The 16,936-nt window shown below is 60.5% G+C and overlaps 1 protein-coding gene across 3 annotated transcripts in view; it reads right to left on the reverse strand.

The window, feature by feature from the left end:
* Positions 1-16,936, reverse strand: part of SLC11A2 (solute carrier family 11 member 2) — a 45,087-nt gene that overhangs the window by 3,309 nt on the left and 24,842 nt on the right. For all 3 annotated transcript variants that reach the window (XM_080367945.1, XM_080367947.1, XM_080367946.1), the window contains exons 12-16: positions 16,472-16,591; positions 16,127-16,276; positions 14,873-14,946; positions 14,527-14,680; positions 11,327-11,380 (exon numbers count right to left, since the gene is read on the reverse strand). In XM_080367945.1, coding sequence (XP_080224071.1) covers positions 11,327-11,380; positions 14,527-14,680; positions 14,873-14,946; positions 16,127-16,276; positions 16,472-16,591 — 552 coding nt within the window. The remainder of the gene's footprint in view (positions 1-11,326; positions 11,381-14,526; positions 14,681-14,872; positions 14,947-16,126; positions 16,277-16,471; positions 16,592-16,936) is intronic.

Consider the following 16,936-nt stretch of genomic DNA (forward strand, 5'->3'; position numbering starts at 1 on the left):
AGGAGAACTGGATCCCAGAGGCAGAGGGATGAGAACTGGATCCAAAGGGCAGAGGGATGAGAATGGATCCCAGGGGCAGAGGGATGAGAACTGGATCCCAGGGGCAGAGGGATGAGAACTGGATCCCAGGGGCAGAGGGATGAGAACTGGATCCCAGGGGCAGAGGGATGAGAACTGGATCCCAGGGGCAGAGGAAGGAGAACTGGATCCCAGGGGCCGAGGAAGGAGAACTGGATCCCAGGGGCAGAGGGATGAGAACTGGATCCCAGGGGCAGAGGGATGAGAACTGGATCCCAGGGGCAGAGGGATGAGAACTGGATCCCAGGGGCAGAGGGATGAGAACTGGATCCGAAGGGCAGAGGAAGGAGAACTGGATCCCAGGGGCAGAGGGATGAGAACTGGATCCCAGGGGCAGAGGAAGGAGAACTGGATCCCAAGGGCAGATGAAGGAGCACTGGATCCCAGAGGCAGAGGGATGAGAACTGGATCCAAAGGGCAGAGGGATGAGAATGGATCCCAGGGGCAGAGGGATGAGAACTGGATCCCAGGGGCAGAGGGATGAGAACTGGATCCCAGAGGCAGAGGGATGAGAACTGGATCCCAGGGGCAGAGGGATGAGAACTGGATCCCAGGGGCAGAGGAAGGAGAACTGGATCCCAGGGGCAGAGGGATGAGAACTGGATCCCAGGGGCAGAGGAAGGAGAACTGGATCCCAGGGGCAGAGGAAGGAGAACTGGATCCCAGGGGCAGAGGAAGGAGAACTGGATCCAAAGGGCAGAGGGATGAGAATGGATCCCAGGGGCAGAGGGATGAGAATGGATCCCAGGGGCAGAGGGATGAGAACTGGATCCCAGGGGCAGAGGGATGAGAACTGGATCCCAGGGGCAGAGGAAGGAGAACTGGATCCCAGAGGCAGAGGAAGGAGAACTGGATCCCAGGGGCAGAGGAAGGAGAACTGGATCCCAGGGGCAGAGGAAGGAGAACTGGATCCCAGGGGCAGAGGGATGAGAACTGGATCCCAGGGGCAGAGGAAGGAGAACTGGATCCCAGGGGCAGAGGAAGGAGAACTGGATCCCAGGGGCAGAGGAAGGAGAACTGGATCCCAGAGGCAGAGGGATGAGAACTGGATCCAAAGGGCAGAGGGATGAGAATGGATCCCAGGGGCAGAGGGATGAGAACTGGATCCCAGGGGCAGAGGGATGAGAACTGGATCCCAGGGGCAGAGGGATGAGAATGGATCCCAGGAGCAGAGGGATGAGAATGGATCCCAGGGGCAGAGGGATGAGAACTGGATCCCAGGGGCAGGAGAACTGGATCCCAGGGGCAGAGGGATGAGAACTGGATCCCAGGGGCAGAGGAAGGAGAACTGGATCCCAGGGGCCGAGGAAGGAGAACTGGATCCCAGGGGCAGATGAAGGAGAACTGGATCCCAGGGGCAGAGGGATGAGAACTGGATCCGAAGGGCAGAGGAAGGAGAACTGGATCCCAGGGGCAGAGGGATGAGAACTGGATCCCAGGGGCAGAGGAAGGAGAACTGGATCCCAGGGGCAGAGGAAGGAGAACTGGATCCCAGGGGCAGAGGAAGGAGAACTGGATCCCAGGGGCAGAGGAAGGAGAACTGGATCCCAGGGGCAGGAGAACTGGATCCCAGGGGCAGAGGGATGAGAACTGGATCCCAGGGGCAGAGGAAGGAGAACTGGATCCCAGGGGCCGAGGAAGGAGAACTGGATCCCAGGGGCAGATGAAGGAGAACTGGATCCCAGGGGCAGAGGGATGAGAACTGGATCCGAAGGGCAGAGGAAGGAGAACTGGATCCCAGGGGCAGAGGGATGAGAACTGGATCCCAGGGGCAGAGGAAGGAGAACTGGATCCCAGGGGCAGAGGAAGGAGAACTGGATCCCAGGGGCAGAGGAAGGAGAACTGGATCCCAGGGGCAGAGGAAGGAGAACTGGATCCCAGGGGCAGAGGAAGGAGAACTGGATCCCAGAGGCAGAGGGATGAGAACTGGATCCAAAGGGCAGAGGGATGAGAATGGATCCCAGGGGCAGAGGGATGAGAACTGGATCCCAGGGGCAGAGGGATGAGAACTGGATCCCAGGGGCAGAGGGATGAGAACTGGATCCCAGAGGCAGAGGGATGAGAACTGGATCCCAGGGGCAGAGGGATGAGAACTGGATCCCAGGGGCAGAGGAAGGAGAACTGGATCCCAGGGGCAGAGGAAGGAGAACTGGATCCCAGGGGCAGAGGGATGAGAACTGGATCCCAGGGGCAGAGGAAGGAGAACTGGATCCCAGGGGCAGAGGAAGGAGAACTGGATCCCAGGGGCAGAGGAAGGAGAACTGGATCCCAGGGGCAGAGGAAGGAGAACTGGATCCCAGGGGCCGAGGAAGGAGAACTGGATCCCAGGGGCAGAGGGATGAGAACTGGATCCCAGGGGCAGAGGGATGAGAACTGGATCCCAGGGGCAGATGAAGGAGAACTGGATCCCAGGGGCAGAGGGATGAGAACTGGATCCGAAGGGCAGAGGAAGGAGAACTGGATCCCAGGGGCAGAGGGATGAGAACTGGATCCCAGGGGCAGAGGAAGGAGAACTGGATCCCAAGGGCAGATGAAGGAGCACTGGATCCCAGAGGCAGAGGGATGAGAACTGGATCCAAAGGGCAGAGGGATGAGAATGGATCCCAGGGGCAGAGGGATGAGAACTGGATCCCAGGGGCAGAGGGATGAGAACTGGATCCCAGGGGCAGAGGGATGAGAACTGGATCCCAGAGGCAGAGGGATGAGAACTGGATCCCAGGGGCAGAGGAAGGAGAACTGGATCCCAGGGGCAGAGGAAGGAGAACTGGATCCCAGGGGCAGAGGAAGGAGAACTGGATCCCAGGGGCAGAGGAAGGAGAACTGGATCCCAGAGGCAGAGGGATGAGAACTGGATCCAAAGGGCAGAGGGATGAGAATGGATCCCAGGGGCAGAGGGATGAGAACTGGATCCCGGGGCAGAGGGATGAGAACTGGATCCCAGGGGCAGAGGGATGAGAACTGGATCCCAGGGGCAGAGGGATGAGAACTGGATCCCAGGGGCAGAGGAAGGAGAACTGGATCCCAGGGGCAGAGGAAGGAGAACTGGATCCCAGGGGCAGAGGGATGAGAACTGGATCCCAGGGGCAGAGGGATGAGAACTGGATCCCAGGGGCAGAGGGATGAGAACTGGATCCCAGGGGCAGAGGAAGGAGAACTGGATCCCAGAGGCAGAGGAAGGAGAACTGGATCCCAGGGGCAGAGGAAGGAGAACTGGATCCCAGGGGCAGAGGAAGGAGAACTGGATCCCAGGGGCAGAGGGATGAGAACTGGATCCCAGGGGCAGAGGAAGGAGAACTGGATCCCAGGGGCAGAGGAAGGAGAACTGGATCCCAGGGGCAGAGGAAGGAGAACTGGATCCCAGGGGCAGAGGAAGGAGAACTGGATCCCAGGGGCAGAGGAAGGAGAACTGGATCCCAGGGGCAGAGGGATGAGAACTGGATCCCAGGGGCAGAGGAAGGAGAACTGGATCCCAGGGGCAGAGGAAGGAGAACTGGATCCCAGAGGCAGAGGGATGAGAACTGGATCCAAAGGGCAGAGGGATGAGAATGGATCCCAGGGGCAGAGGGATGAGAACTGGATCCCAGGGGCAGAGGGATGAGAACTGGATCCCAGGGGCAGAGGGATGAGAATGGATCCCAGGAGCAGAGGGATGAGAATGGATCCCAGGGGCAGAGGGATGAGAACTGGATCCCAGGGGCAGGAGAACTGGATCCCAGGGGCAGAGGGATGAGAACTGGATCCCAGGGGCAGAGGAAGGAGAACTGGATCCCAGGGGCCGAGGAAGGAGAACTGGATCCCAGGGGCAGATGAAGGAGAACTGGATCCCAGGGGCAGAGGGATGAGAACTGGATCCGAAGGGCAGAGGAAGGAGAACTGGATCCCAGGGGCAGAGGGATGAGAACTGGATCCCAGGGGCAGAGGAAGGAGAACTGGATCCCAGGGGCAGAGGAAGGAGAACTGGATCCCAGGGGCAGAGGAAGGAGAACTGGATCCCAGGGGCAGAGGAAGGAGAACTGGATCCCAGAGGCAGAGGGATGAGAACTGGATCCAAAGGGCAGAGGGATGAGAATGGATCCCAGGGGCAGAGGGATGAGAACTGGATCCCAGGGGCAGAGGGATGAGAACTGGATCCCAGGGGCAGAGGGATGAGAACTGGATCCCAGAGGCAGAGGGATGAGAACTGGATCCCAGGGGCAGAGGGATGAGAACTGGATCCCAGGGGCAGAGGAAGGAGAACTGGATCCCAGGGGCAGAGGAAGGAGAACTGGATCCCAGGGGCAGAGGGATGAGAACTGGATCCCAGGGGCAGAGGAAGGAGAACTGGATCCCAGGGGCAGAGGAAGGAGAACTGGATCCCAGGGGCAGAGGAAGGAGAACTGGATCCCAGGGGCAGAGGAAGGAGAACTGGATCCCAGGGGCCGAGGAAGGAGAACTGGATCCCAGGGGCAGAGGGATGAGAACTGGATCCCAGGGGCAGAGGGATGAGAACTGGATCCCAGGGGCAGATGAAGGAGAACTGGATCCCAGGGGCAGAGGGATGAGAACTGGATCCGAAGGGCAGAGGAAGGAGAACTGGATCCCAGGGGCAGAGGGATGAGAACTGGATCCCAGGGGCAGAGGAAGGAGAACTGGATCCCAAGGGCAGATGAAGGAGCACTGGATCCCAGAGGCAGAGGGATGAGAACTGGATCCAAAGGGCAGAGGGATGAGAATGGATCCCAGGGGCAGAGGGATGAGAACTGGATCCCAGGGGCAGAGGGATGAGAACTGGATCCCAGGGGCAGAGGGATGAGAACTGGATCCCAGAGGCAGAGGGATGAGAACTGGATCCCAGGGGCAGAGGAAGGAGAACTGGATCCCAGGGGCAGAGGAAGGAGAACTGGATCCCAGGGGCAGAGGAAGGAGAACTGGATCCCAGGGGCAGAGGAAGGAGAACTGGATCCCAGAGGCAGAGGGATGAGAACTGGATCCAAAGGGCAGAGGGATGAGAATGGATCCCAGGGGCAGAGGGATGAGAACTGGATCCCGGGGCAGAGGGATGAGAACTGGATCCCAGGGGCAGAGGGATGAGAACTGGATCCCAGGGGCAGAGGGATGAGAACTGGATCCCAGGGGCAGAGGAAGGAGAACTGGATCCCAGGGGCAGAGGAAGGAGAACTGGATCCCAGGGGCAGAGGGATGAGAACTGGATCCCAGGGGCAGAGGGATGAGAACTGGATCCCAGGGGCAGAGGGATGAGAACTGGATCCCAGGGGCAGAGGGAGGAGAACTGGATCCCAGAGGCAGAGGAAGGAGAACTGGATCCCAGGGGCAGAGGAAGGAGAACTGGATCCCAGGGGCAGAGGAAGGAGAACTGGATCCCAGGGGCAGAGGGATGAGAACTGGATCCCAGGGGCAGAGGAAGGAGAACTGGATCCCAGGGGCAGAGGAAGGAGAACTGGATCCCAGGGGCAGAGGGATGAGAACTGGATCCCAGGGGCAGAGGGATGAGAACTGGATCCCAGGGGCAGAGGGATGAGAATGGATCCCAGGAGCAGAGGGATGAGAATGGATCCCAGGGGCAGAGGGATGAGAACTGGATCCCAGGGGCAGGAGAACTGGATCCCAGGGGCAGAGGGATGAGAACTGGATCCCAGGGGCAGAGGAAGGAGAACTGGATCCCAGGGGCCGAGGAAGGAGAACTGGATCCCAGGGGCAGAGGGATGAGAACTGGATCCCAGGGGCAGATGAAGGAGAACTGGATCCCAGGGGCAGAGGGATGAGAACTGGATCCGAAGGGCAGAGGAAGGAGAACTGGATCCCAGGGGCAGAGGGATGAGAACTGGATCCCAGGGGCAGAGGAAGGAGAACTGGATCCCAAGGGCAGATGAAGGAGCACTGGATCCCAGAGGCAGAGGGATGAGAACTGGATCCAAAGGGCAGAGGGATGAGAATGGATCCCAGGGGCAGAGGGATGAGAACTGGATCCCAGGGGCAGAGGGATGAGAACTGGATCCCAGGGGCAGAGGGATGAGAACTGGATCCCAGAGGCAGAGGGATGAGAACTGGATCCCAGGGGCAGAGGGATGAGAACTGGATCCCAGGGGCAGAGGAAGGAGAACTGGATCCCAGGGGCAGAGGAAGGAGAACTGGATCCCAGGGGCAGAGGGATGAGAACTGGATCCCAGGGGCAGAGGAAGGAGAACTGGATCCCAGGGGCAGAGGAAGGAGAACTGGATCCCAGGGGCAGAGGAAGGAGAACTGGATCCCAGGGGCAGAGGAAGGAGAACTGGATCCCAGAGGCAGAGGGATGAGAACTGGATCCAAAGGGCAGAGGGATGAGAATGGATCCCAGGGGCAGAGGGATGAGAACTGGATCCCAGGGGCAGAGGGATGAGAACTGGATCCCAGGGGCAGAGGGATGAGAACTGGATCCCAGGGGCAGAGGGATGAGAACTGGATCCCAGGGGCAGAGGAAGGAGAACTGGATCCCAGGGGCAGAGGAAGGAGAACTGGATCCCAGGGGCAGAGGGATGAGAACTGGATCCCAGGGGCAGAGGAAGGAGAACTGGATCCCAGGGGCAGAGGAAGGAGAACTGGATCCCAGGGGCAGAGGAAGGAGAACTGGATCCCAGGGGCAGAGGGATGAGAATGGATCCCAGGGGCAGAGGGATGAGAACTGGATCCCAGGGGCAGAGGGATGAGAATGGATCCCAGGGGCAGAGGGATGAGAATGGATCCCAGGAGCAGAGGGATGAGAACTGGATCCCAGGGGCAGAGGAAGGAGAACTGGATCCCAGGGGCAGAGGAAGGAGAACTGGATCCCAGGGGCAGAGGAAGGAGAACTGGATCCCAGGGGCAGAGGAAGGAGAACTGGATCCCAGAGGCAGAGGGATGAGAACTGGATCCAAAGGGCAGAGGGATGAGAATGGATCCCAGGGGCAGAGGGATGAGAATGGATCCCAGGGGCAGAGGGATGAGAACTGGATCCCGGGGCAGAGGGATGAGAACTGGATCCCAGGGGCAGAGGGATGAGAACTGGATCCCAGGGGCAGAGGGATGAGAACTGGATCCCAGGGGCAGAGGAAGGAGAACTGGATCCCAGGGGCAGAGGAAGGAGAACTGGATCCCAGGGGCAGAGGGATGAGAACTGGATCCCAGGGGCAGAGGGATGAGAACTGGATCCCAGGGGCAGAGGGATGAGAACTGGATCCCAGGGGCAGAGGAAGGAGAACTGGATCCCAGAGGCAGAGGAAGGAGAACTGGATCCCAGGGGCAGAGGAAGGAGAACTGGATCCCAGGGGCAGAGGAAGGAGAACTGGATCCCAGGGGCAGAGGGATGAGAACTGGATCCCAGGGGCAGAGGAAGGAGAACTGGATCCCAGGGGCAGAGGAAGGAGAACTGGATCCCAGGGGCAGAGGGATGAGAACTGGATCCCAGGGGCAGAGGGATGAGAACTGGATCCCAGGGGCAGAGGGATGAGAATGGATCCCAGGAGCAGAGGGATGAGAATGGATCCCAGGGGCAGAGGGATGAGAACTGGATCCCAGGGGCAGGAGAACTGGATCCCAGGGGCAGAGGGATGAGAACTGGATCCCAGGGGCAGAGGAAGGAGAACTGGATCCCAGGGGCCGAGGAAGGAGAACTGGATCCCAGGGGCAGAGGGATGAGAACTGGATCCCAGGGGCAGATGAAGGAGAACTGGATCCCAGGGGCAGAGGGATGAGAACTGGATCCCAGGGGCAGAGGGATGAGAACTGGATCCCAGGGGCAGAGGAAGGAGAACTGGATCCCAAGGGCAGATGAAGGAGCACTGGATCCCAGAGGCAGAGGGATGAGAACTGGATCCAAAGGGCAGAGGGATGAGAATGGATCCCAGGGGCAGAGGGATGAGAACTGGATCCCAGGGGCAGAGGGATGAGAACTGGATCCCAGGGGCAGAGGGATGAGAACTGGATCCCAGAGGCAGAGGGATGAGAACTGGATCCCAGGGGCAGAGGGATGAGAACTGGATCCCAGGGGCAGAGGAAGGAGAACTGGATCCCAGGGGCAGAGGAAGGAGAACTGGATCCCAGGGGCAGAGGGATGAGAACTGGATCCCAGGGGCAGAGGAAGGAGAACTGGATCCCAGGGGCAGAGGAAGGAGAACTGGATCCCAGGGGCAGAGGAAGGAGAACTGGATCCCAGGGGCAGAGGAAGGAGAACTGGATCCCAGGGGCAGAGGAAGGAGAACTGGATCCCAGAGGCAGAGGGATGAGAACTGGATCCAAAGGGCAGAGGGATGAGAATGGATCCCAGGGGCAGAGGGATGAGAACTGGATCCCAGGGGCAGAGGGATGAGAACTGGATCCCAGGGGCAGAGGGATGAGAATGGATCCCAGGGGCAGAGGGATGAGAATGGATCCCAGGAGCAGAGGGATGAGAACTGGATCCCAGGGGCAGAGGAAGGAGAACTGGATCCCAGGGGCAGAGGAAGGAGAACTGGATCCCAGGGGCAGAGGAAGGAGAACTGGATCCCAGGGGCAGAGGAAGGAGAACTGGATCCCAGAGGCAGAGGGATGAGAACTGGATCCAAAGGGCAGAGGGATGAGAATGGATCCCAGGGGCAGAGGGATGAGAACTGGATCCCGGGGCAGAGGGATGAGAACTGGATCCCAGGGGCAGAGGGATGAGAACTGGATCCCAGGGGCAGAGGGATGAGAACTGGATCCCAGGGGCAGAGGAAGGAGAACTGGATCCCAGGGGCAGAGGAAGGAGAACTGGATCCCAGGGGCAGAGGAAGGAGAACTGGATCCCAGGGGCAGAGGAAGGAGAACTGGATCCCAGGGGCAGAGGAAGGAGAACTGGATCCCAGGGGCAGAGGAAGGAGAACTGGATCCCAGAGGCAGAGGGATGAGAACTGGATCCAAAGGGCAGAGGGATGAGAATGGATCCCAGGGGCAGAGGGATGAGAACTGGATCCCAGGGGCAGAGGGATGAGAACTGGATCCCAGGGGCAGAGGGATGAGAATGGATCCCAGGAGCAGAGGGATGAGAATGGATCCCAGGGGCAGAGGGATGAGAACTGGATCCCAGGGGCAGGAGAACTGGATCCCAGGGGCAGAGGGATGAGAACTGGATCCCAGAGGCAGAGGGATGAGAACTGGATCCCAGGGGCAGAGGAAGGAGAACTGGATCCCAGGGGCAGGAGAACTGGATCCGGAGGCGCTGCCCCCCCAGAGGTGTCACCACGGCCGAGCAGCCGGGATCCCCTCCGGCACCTCCAATCCCAAATCTCAGCACCGGGAAGATCGGTGGGATCGGTCCAGCGGGATCCCCCAGCATTTCCCACCGGCCGCACACGCGCCGGCTTTTTCCACACGGGAACAGGTGTAAAACCTGGGAGCGTCGCGCAGGCGGCTCCGCCCCGCTGGAATTGTTGCGTTTGATCGTTTGGAGCCCAGGGCTGCTGGGGGTGGGCGCTGCAGCCCGCGGGGGGTGGGCGAGCCGAGCTCAGCTGCTTGGGAAGGGCGGGAATCGCCCCACGGATCCTGCCTGGCATTAAACCGGAATTTTTCTGCCGAACTTTCTGAGTTTTGTCACCTGCACCTGGCTGGGCACGAGGGAATTCCCAAGAAATCCCCCCGCCCCCCCGAGCGAAGCCCGGAGCCTGCGGATCGTCCCTCTCCCGGGCTCCCAATGCCGCAGGGAGAGCGACTCGCTGCCCGGCGCGGCCCCACCGCGCAGGACGGCGATGGATTTCCCGGGAAAACCTCGTGAACGATGAGACTGGAGCCCACTAAGGACCCCCGGCTCTCCCACCCCAACCCCCGGCCCGGGCGCTGCGCCGGAGGGGGACTGCGATGCGCCAACGGGAGCGGAGCCCGATCCGGCGCCGGCACAGCCGGTGCTGAGCCCCCGCTGCGGGCATGAACCAGCCGGGCTCAGTCTGGAATCCACTGGGAATCTCCCGGCCATCCCACCCTGATCCACAAACTCAGTTTGGTGCGTCAAACCCCTTGGCGGAGCCGCGGCTGAGCGCGCCCCGGCCGGCTCCGGCTTCCAGCGGCTCCGGGAGGGGGAACCTGGGACCCCCCGGCCCAGCCCCCAACACCCCGGTTCTCGTCACCCGAAAAGCGCCGCGGGACCCCCGACACCCACCGGGGCCGGGAGAAGCGTCGGACCTTTTTTAATGGCAGCAGCAAAACGTACCGGTGGCTACATCAGTTGCCTTCCAGGTGAAGGCATCTCCCAGAGAGATAATTATAACTCATTAAGGGCTAACGAGGAGGGCCACGAGGTTTTGTAGTGAATTTAAAAGATCGGTAAATAAAAACGATCCCCCAGGAGAAGCCTCTTGGCATTCCCGGCCATCCCGAGCCACGCGCTGCAGGGGGTGTGGGAAGCAAAGTGTTTCCGTGAATCACATAAAATGCGAATAAATCCAGAAATTCATAAATACCCACGAACATCGCGCCCCGTTTCCTTTGCTGAGCACCAAAATCACGGGCCGGGGCCGGGGCGGGGGGGGTAAAGGACCCAAAGGACGATCCTGCCGCTGCGGTGTTGCGGCTTCACATCTCCCTGGCGGAGGGGGGGGGGGGCGGGGATCCACGCGGAATCGCGAGGATTTTCAAGTAAAAAAAATGAAAAAATGAGATGAGGCACGGCGGCGGCAGGGGAGGGAGGGCTGGATGTAGTGTCGCCGCGCCATGCCGGAGCAGCGTTGGGAATTCCCTAGCTTATTTTTCCGGATTTTCCAGTTTAAGCAACCGAGGAGCAACTACCCGGAACAACTACCCGGAGCAACTACCTGGAGCAACTACCCGGAGCAACTACCCGGAGCAACTACCCGGAGCCTCAGTGTTTTTGCTACGTGGATGAAATCGCGGAGGGATGGAGCATCCCGGTTTTAGTGTAAAGACGGGAGGAAGCTGGAGGCGGAGGCCACCCGGGACACGGAGCTTCTCCGTGCCGCTTCCCTCCGCATCCCTGTCTGAAAAACGGGAAAGGCATCGCCCCACCCCCCCCCCACCCCCTCACCCCCCCGTGGCGTGGTTCGAAGTGCTCAGCAAAGCAAACGGCCGCGTTGGACCATCGCAGCAGCGAGACCCTTCCCCAAAATGTACATCCCAGGGGTTGTTGGTTTTGGTTTTTTCCCGGTTTTCCAAGCACGTGTCCCAGGGGAGCGCCCCGGCTCCGAGGGCTACTCGCTGAGTACGGCCACCGCCGCTACTTAGCGGAGTGGGACGGTGACTCCTCCGTCAGCAGGGTCCGGGTGACGCTTACCGTTTTCCCGCAGGCCAGGCAGGAGGCTCCCAGGGCGACCAGGCACAGCCAGCTCTGCAAGCAGGAACAGGCGCCCAGATCAGGGATCCCGCGGGATCGCGCAGGGAGACGGGGAGGGGTGATCCACCGAGGGGGGAGGGGGGCGCCCGGTGGGGGAGGGATTGGCAGGGTGGTGGCACCTCAGGAGTCCTGGGTGACCACGCGGTGGTTGGTGACCAGTGGGGGTCCCTCAGGGTCTGTACTGGGACCAGTATGGCTGAACAGCTTTACTGGGGACGCAGGGGATGGAGTGTGCCCGCGGGATGTTTGCGGAGGGGGGGGTGGTACCCTGGGGGAAGGGGACTGAGACTGGTGACCAGTGGGGGTCCCTCAGGGTCTGTACTGGGACCAGTATGGCTGAACAGCTTTACTGGGGACACAGGGGATGGAGTGCGCCCGCGGGATGTTTGCGGATCACACGGAGCTGGGGGGGGGGGGGGGGCAGTACCGAGACTGGTGACCAGTGGGGGTCCCTCATGGTCCATACTGGGACCAGTATGGCTGAACAGCTTTACTGGGGACACAGGGGATGGAGTGTGCCCGTGGGATGTTTGCGGAGGGGGGGGTGGTACCCTGGGGGAAGGGGACTGAGACTGGTGACAAGTGGGGGTCCCTCCTGGTCCATACTGGGACCAGTATGGCTGAACAGCTTTACTGGGGACACAGGGGATGGAGTGCGCCCGCGGGATGTTTGTGGATCACACGGAGCTGGGGGGGTGGGGTGGTACCGAGACTGGTGACCAGTGGGGGTCCCTCCTGGTCCATACTGGGACCAGTATGGCTGAACAGCTTTACTGGGGACACAGGGGATGGAGTGCGCCCGCGGGATGTTTGCGGAGGGGGGGGTGGTACCCTGGGGGAAGGGACTGAGACTGGTGACAAGTGGGGGGTCCCTCCCGGTCCATACTGGGACCAGTATGGCTGAACAGCTTTACTGGGGACACAGGGGATGGAGTGCGCCCGTGGGATGTTTGCGGAGGGGGGGGTGGTACCCTGGGGGAAGGGGACTGAGACTGGTGACCAGTGGGGGTCCCTCAGGGTCTGTACTGGGACCAGTATGGCTGAACAGCTTTACTGGGGACACAGGGGATGGAGTGCGCCCGCGGGATGTTTGTGGATCACATGGAGCTGGGGGGGGGGGGTGGGTGGTACCGAGACTGGTGACCAGTGGGGGTCCCTCATGGTCCATACTGGGACCAGTATGGCTGAAGTTTTGCTGGGGACATGGATGGGGGGATGGACTGCGCCCGTAGGACATTTGTGGATGACACGGAGCTGGGGGGGTGGTACTGAGACTGGTGACCAGTGGGGGTCCCTCCCGGTCCATACTGGGACCAGTATGGCTGAACAGCTTTACTGGGGACACAGGGGATGGAGTGCACCCGCGGGATGTTTGTGGATCACATGGAGCTGGGGGGGGGGGGGGGCAGTACCAAGACTGGTGACCAGTGGGGGTCCCTCCTGGTCCATACTGGGACCAGTATGGCTGAACAGCTTTACTGGGGACACAGGGGATGGAGTGCGCCCGCGGGATGTTTGCGGAGGGGGGGGTGGTACCCTGGGGGGAAGGGGACTGAGACTGGTGACCAGTGGAGATCCCTCAGGGTCTGTACTGGGACCAGTATGGCTGAACAGCTTTACTGGGGACACAGGGGATGGAGTGCGCCTGCGGGATGTTTGCGGATGACATGGAGCTGGGGGGGGGGTGGTACCCTGGGGGGAAGGGGACCATCCAGGGGGACCACGAGAGGCCGGGGGGCGTCATGTGCCAGGTGCAAGGTCCTGCACTGGGGTGGGGGGACCCCCAGGGCGGGCACCGGCCGAGCGACGATGGATCGCCGCCCTGCGGAGAGGGACCTGGGGGTGACCCCGGCAGTGGGCACTGGCCACCCAGAAAGCCAACTGTCCCCTGGGGCGCATCGCCGGGGGCGAGGGAGGGGGCTCTGCCCCGCTGAGACCCCCCCTGCAGCGCTGCCTCCCCCTCTGGGCGCCCCCCGGCAGAAGGACGGGGACCTGCTGGAGCTGGTCCAGAGGCCACAGGGATGCTCGGAGGGCTGGAGCCCCCCAGCTGTGAGGGGAGCTGGGGGGGGTTCAGCCTGGAGAAGGCACCGGGGAGACCTTCTGGAGGCTTCCAGCGCCTGAAGGGGCTGGCAAGAAAGCTGGGAAGGGGCTTCTTACGGGGGTAGGGGGTGCCAGGGCAAGGGGGGTGGCTTTAAACTGCAAGAGGGGAGATTTAGAGCAGCTGTTGGAAGAAATTCTTTACCGTGGGGGCGGCGAGGCGCTGGCACTGGGGAGCTGTGGGTGCCCCAGCCCTGGAAGGGTCCAAGGCCAGGTTGGACGGGGCTGGGAGCACCCTGGGCTGGTGGTGGTGGGGTGTCCCCCTGGCAGGGGGTTGGAACTGGGTGGTCTTTAAGGTCCCTTCCAACCCAAACCCTTCCATGACTCCCACGCTCATCCCACCCCTGGCAATACGCGGGCACGGCCAGAGGAACCTGCGTTATTCCGGGGTCTCTGTCAACCTTTCACCTGCTGCCACGTTAAATCGAGGTGGTTTTGGGGAAGAGCGAGCGAGGGAGGGTCAGAACCGCGGGGGAAGGGCTGCGTGGGTGGGCAGGCGCGGGACAAAACCGCTTCCCATGCAAATGCGGCCACAAAAGCCTCAACTTCCACATCTGACCCTGCTGGTGAGTCCCAGGGCTCTGAAACTCAACGGTCTTGGTAGAACATCAAGACAGTTCTTGGTAGAACATCAAGACAGTTCTTGGTAAAACATCAAGAGAGTTCTTGGTAGAACATCAAGAACTGTTGGTCTTGATAGAACATCAAGAACTGTTGGTCTTGATAGAACATCAAGAACTGCCGGTCTTGATAGAACATCAAGAACTGCCTGTCTTGATAGAACATCAAGAACTGCCGGTCTTGATAGAACATCAAGAACTGCCGGTCTTGATAGAACATCAAGAACTGCCGGTCTTGATAGAACATCAAGAACTGCCGGTCTTGATAGAACATCAAGAACTGCCGGTCTTGATAGAACATCAAGAACTGCCGGTCTTGATAGAACATCAAGAACTGTCGGTCTTGATAGAAGAACAAGAAAAAACCCAAAATTCCTCCAGCTCATCCCACCTGCCGGGAACCTGGGCATGACCCGGACTTACCAGATAGGCCACGAAGGACAGGTAGACCACGCTGAGAACCGCAGCGCCCACGTACAGAGCCATGTGGTTCAAGGACATGACGTAGGCCACCACGAAGTACATGTTAATGCTGCAGATCAGGAGGATCAGGAGGCCACCGCTGACCTTCCAGAATCTACCAGTTAAACCAGAGCGGAACGGGGTGAGGCGGAGGGACTCTAGGTCCTCCTAGACCTAGATGGTCCCCCCCTAGATGGGGGGGAGATGCTCTAGGTCCAGGTGAGGAGGCGAGGAGAGGAATGAAACACGCGCCCCGAGGCGAGCCACGCGCCGTCTCCTGCTCAGAAGTGATTCCCTTGGCACTTACAATCCGTTGGCAAAATCGTTCATGACGCTGGGCAGGCTGGTGAACGTCAGGACCGGGATGAGGGCGAACGGCAGCTGGAAGAAGCAGGAAAAAAAAAAAAAAAAGTGGGAATCGCTGTGATGGTACGGGCAGGGAGGGACACCCAAGGCTCGCTCACACCCACCGCCCTGCCCCAAAGCTGCTCGTAAAATGAGTCCAAGTTTTCCCCCTGGAAATTTCGGAATTTCTGAAATTGCCAGAGGAATTCTGAAATTTCCAAAAGGAATTTTGGAGCCCGACTGATCCTCTCCACCCCCCACAGCCCATCAGCGTTTCCCGACAGCAACTCGCTCCACTCAGCTGCTCCTGCAAACCCCAAGAATCACGGAATCGCTGAGGTTGGGAAAGACCCTGAAGACCATCAGGTCCAACCGCTCGTCCCCACGGAATCGCTGAGGTTGGGAAAGTCCCTGAAGACCATCAGGTCCAACCGCTCGTCCCCACGGAATCGCTGAGGTTGGGAAAGACCCTGAAGACCATCAGGTCCAACCACTCGTCCCCACGGAATCGCTGAGGTTGGGAAAGACCCTGAAGACCATCAGGTCCAACCGCTCGTCCCCACGCAATCGCTGAGGTTGGAAAAGACCCTGAAGACCATCAGGTCCAACTGCTCATCCCCACGGAATCGCTGAGGTTGGGAAAGACCCTGAAGACCATCAGGTCCAACCGCTCGTCCCCACGGAATCGCTGAGGTTGGGAAAGACCCTGAAGACCATCAGGTCCAACCGCTCGTCCCCACGGAATCGCTGAGGTTGGGAAAGACCCTGAAGACCATCAGGTCCAACCGCTCGTCCCCACGGAATCGCTGAGGTTGGGAAAGACCCTGAAGACCATCAGGTCCACCGCTCATCCCCATGGAATTGCTGAGGTTGGGAAAGACCCTGAAGACCATCAGGTCCAACCGCTCGTCCCCACGGAATCGCTGAGGTTGGGAAAGACCCTGAAGACCATCAGGTCCAACCACTCGTCCCCACGGAATCGCTGAGGTTGGGAAAGACCCTGAAGACCATCAGGTCCAACCACTCGTCCCCACGGAATCGCTGAGGTTGGGAAAGACCCTGAAGACCATCAGGTCCAACCACTCACCCCAGGCTGCCCAGCCCACGCTAAACCCTGCCCCCAAGCATCCTTGGAGTCTTGGGCACCAGAAGCTGAAATATCCAGCGCCAGGTCCTTTTCCCGGGATCTGCCCCCCCACTGGGTGCTGCTGCTCACCTGGAGGCTCATGAGAACATTTAGGAAGTCGTTCATGCCCGTCAGGTGCTCGACGTCCTGGAAGATGGCGACGAAGAGGGTGGGAGTGATGGCGATCGAGCGGGTCAGCAGCACCCGGGCAAAGCGGGACCACCGCAGGTTCAGGAAGCCCTGCCGGAAAAATCCCGAGGAGCTGCCGGGTGGGCACAGCCGGGAGGCTCCCGGGGGCTCGGGGCAGGATTGGAAACCTCAGGGAGTTTTATGGAGCGAGAGCCACGCATCCGAGGAAGAGGAATCATCAGGAGGAGCTTTGAAGGCTGGGGAATATGGGAAGAGGGACGCGGGCAGCCGCTGAGCGCTAATTACCTCCATAACGAACTGCCCCGAGTACGTCCCCGTCATCGTGGAGCTCTGGCCGGCCGCCAGGATGCCGATGGCCCAGATGTAGAGCGCGGCGGGGCCGAAGTAACAGCCCAGAACGACGCCCTGCCGGAGAGTCACCGTGTCACCCCGCGGGGAAAGGGGACAGCGGGCGAATCCCCTTGTCACCGGCTCCGTCACGGGCACCGAGTGGGAAGGGAGGGAATAATCCATTGGAAGGAGAGGGACAAGCACCCCCCCGCGTCGGCAGCGGTTCAGGCAGCACCTCCCGGGCTGCAGCTTCAACCGAGCAGGTTCGGGATGGAGGGATGGAAAATCTTTGTCCTGACCAAGCTGCTAAAAAGGGGGAGCAGCCAACGGGGGGGTCTGGGGTCAGCTCCGATGCACCCCCCTTAGCAAAGGGCTAATTCTGCTCAGCTTAAGGATCCCCGGGGATCTCCAGCTGGTTTT

This window comes from Falco punctatus, assembly GCF_963210335.1.
Source record: "Falco punctatus genome assembly, chromosome: 18".
Taxonomy (NCBI): domain Eukaryota; kingdom Metazoa; phylum Chordata; class Aves; order Falconiformes; family Falconidae; genus Falco; species Falco punctatus.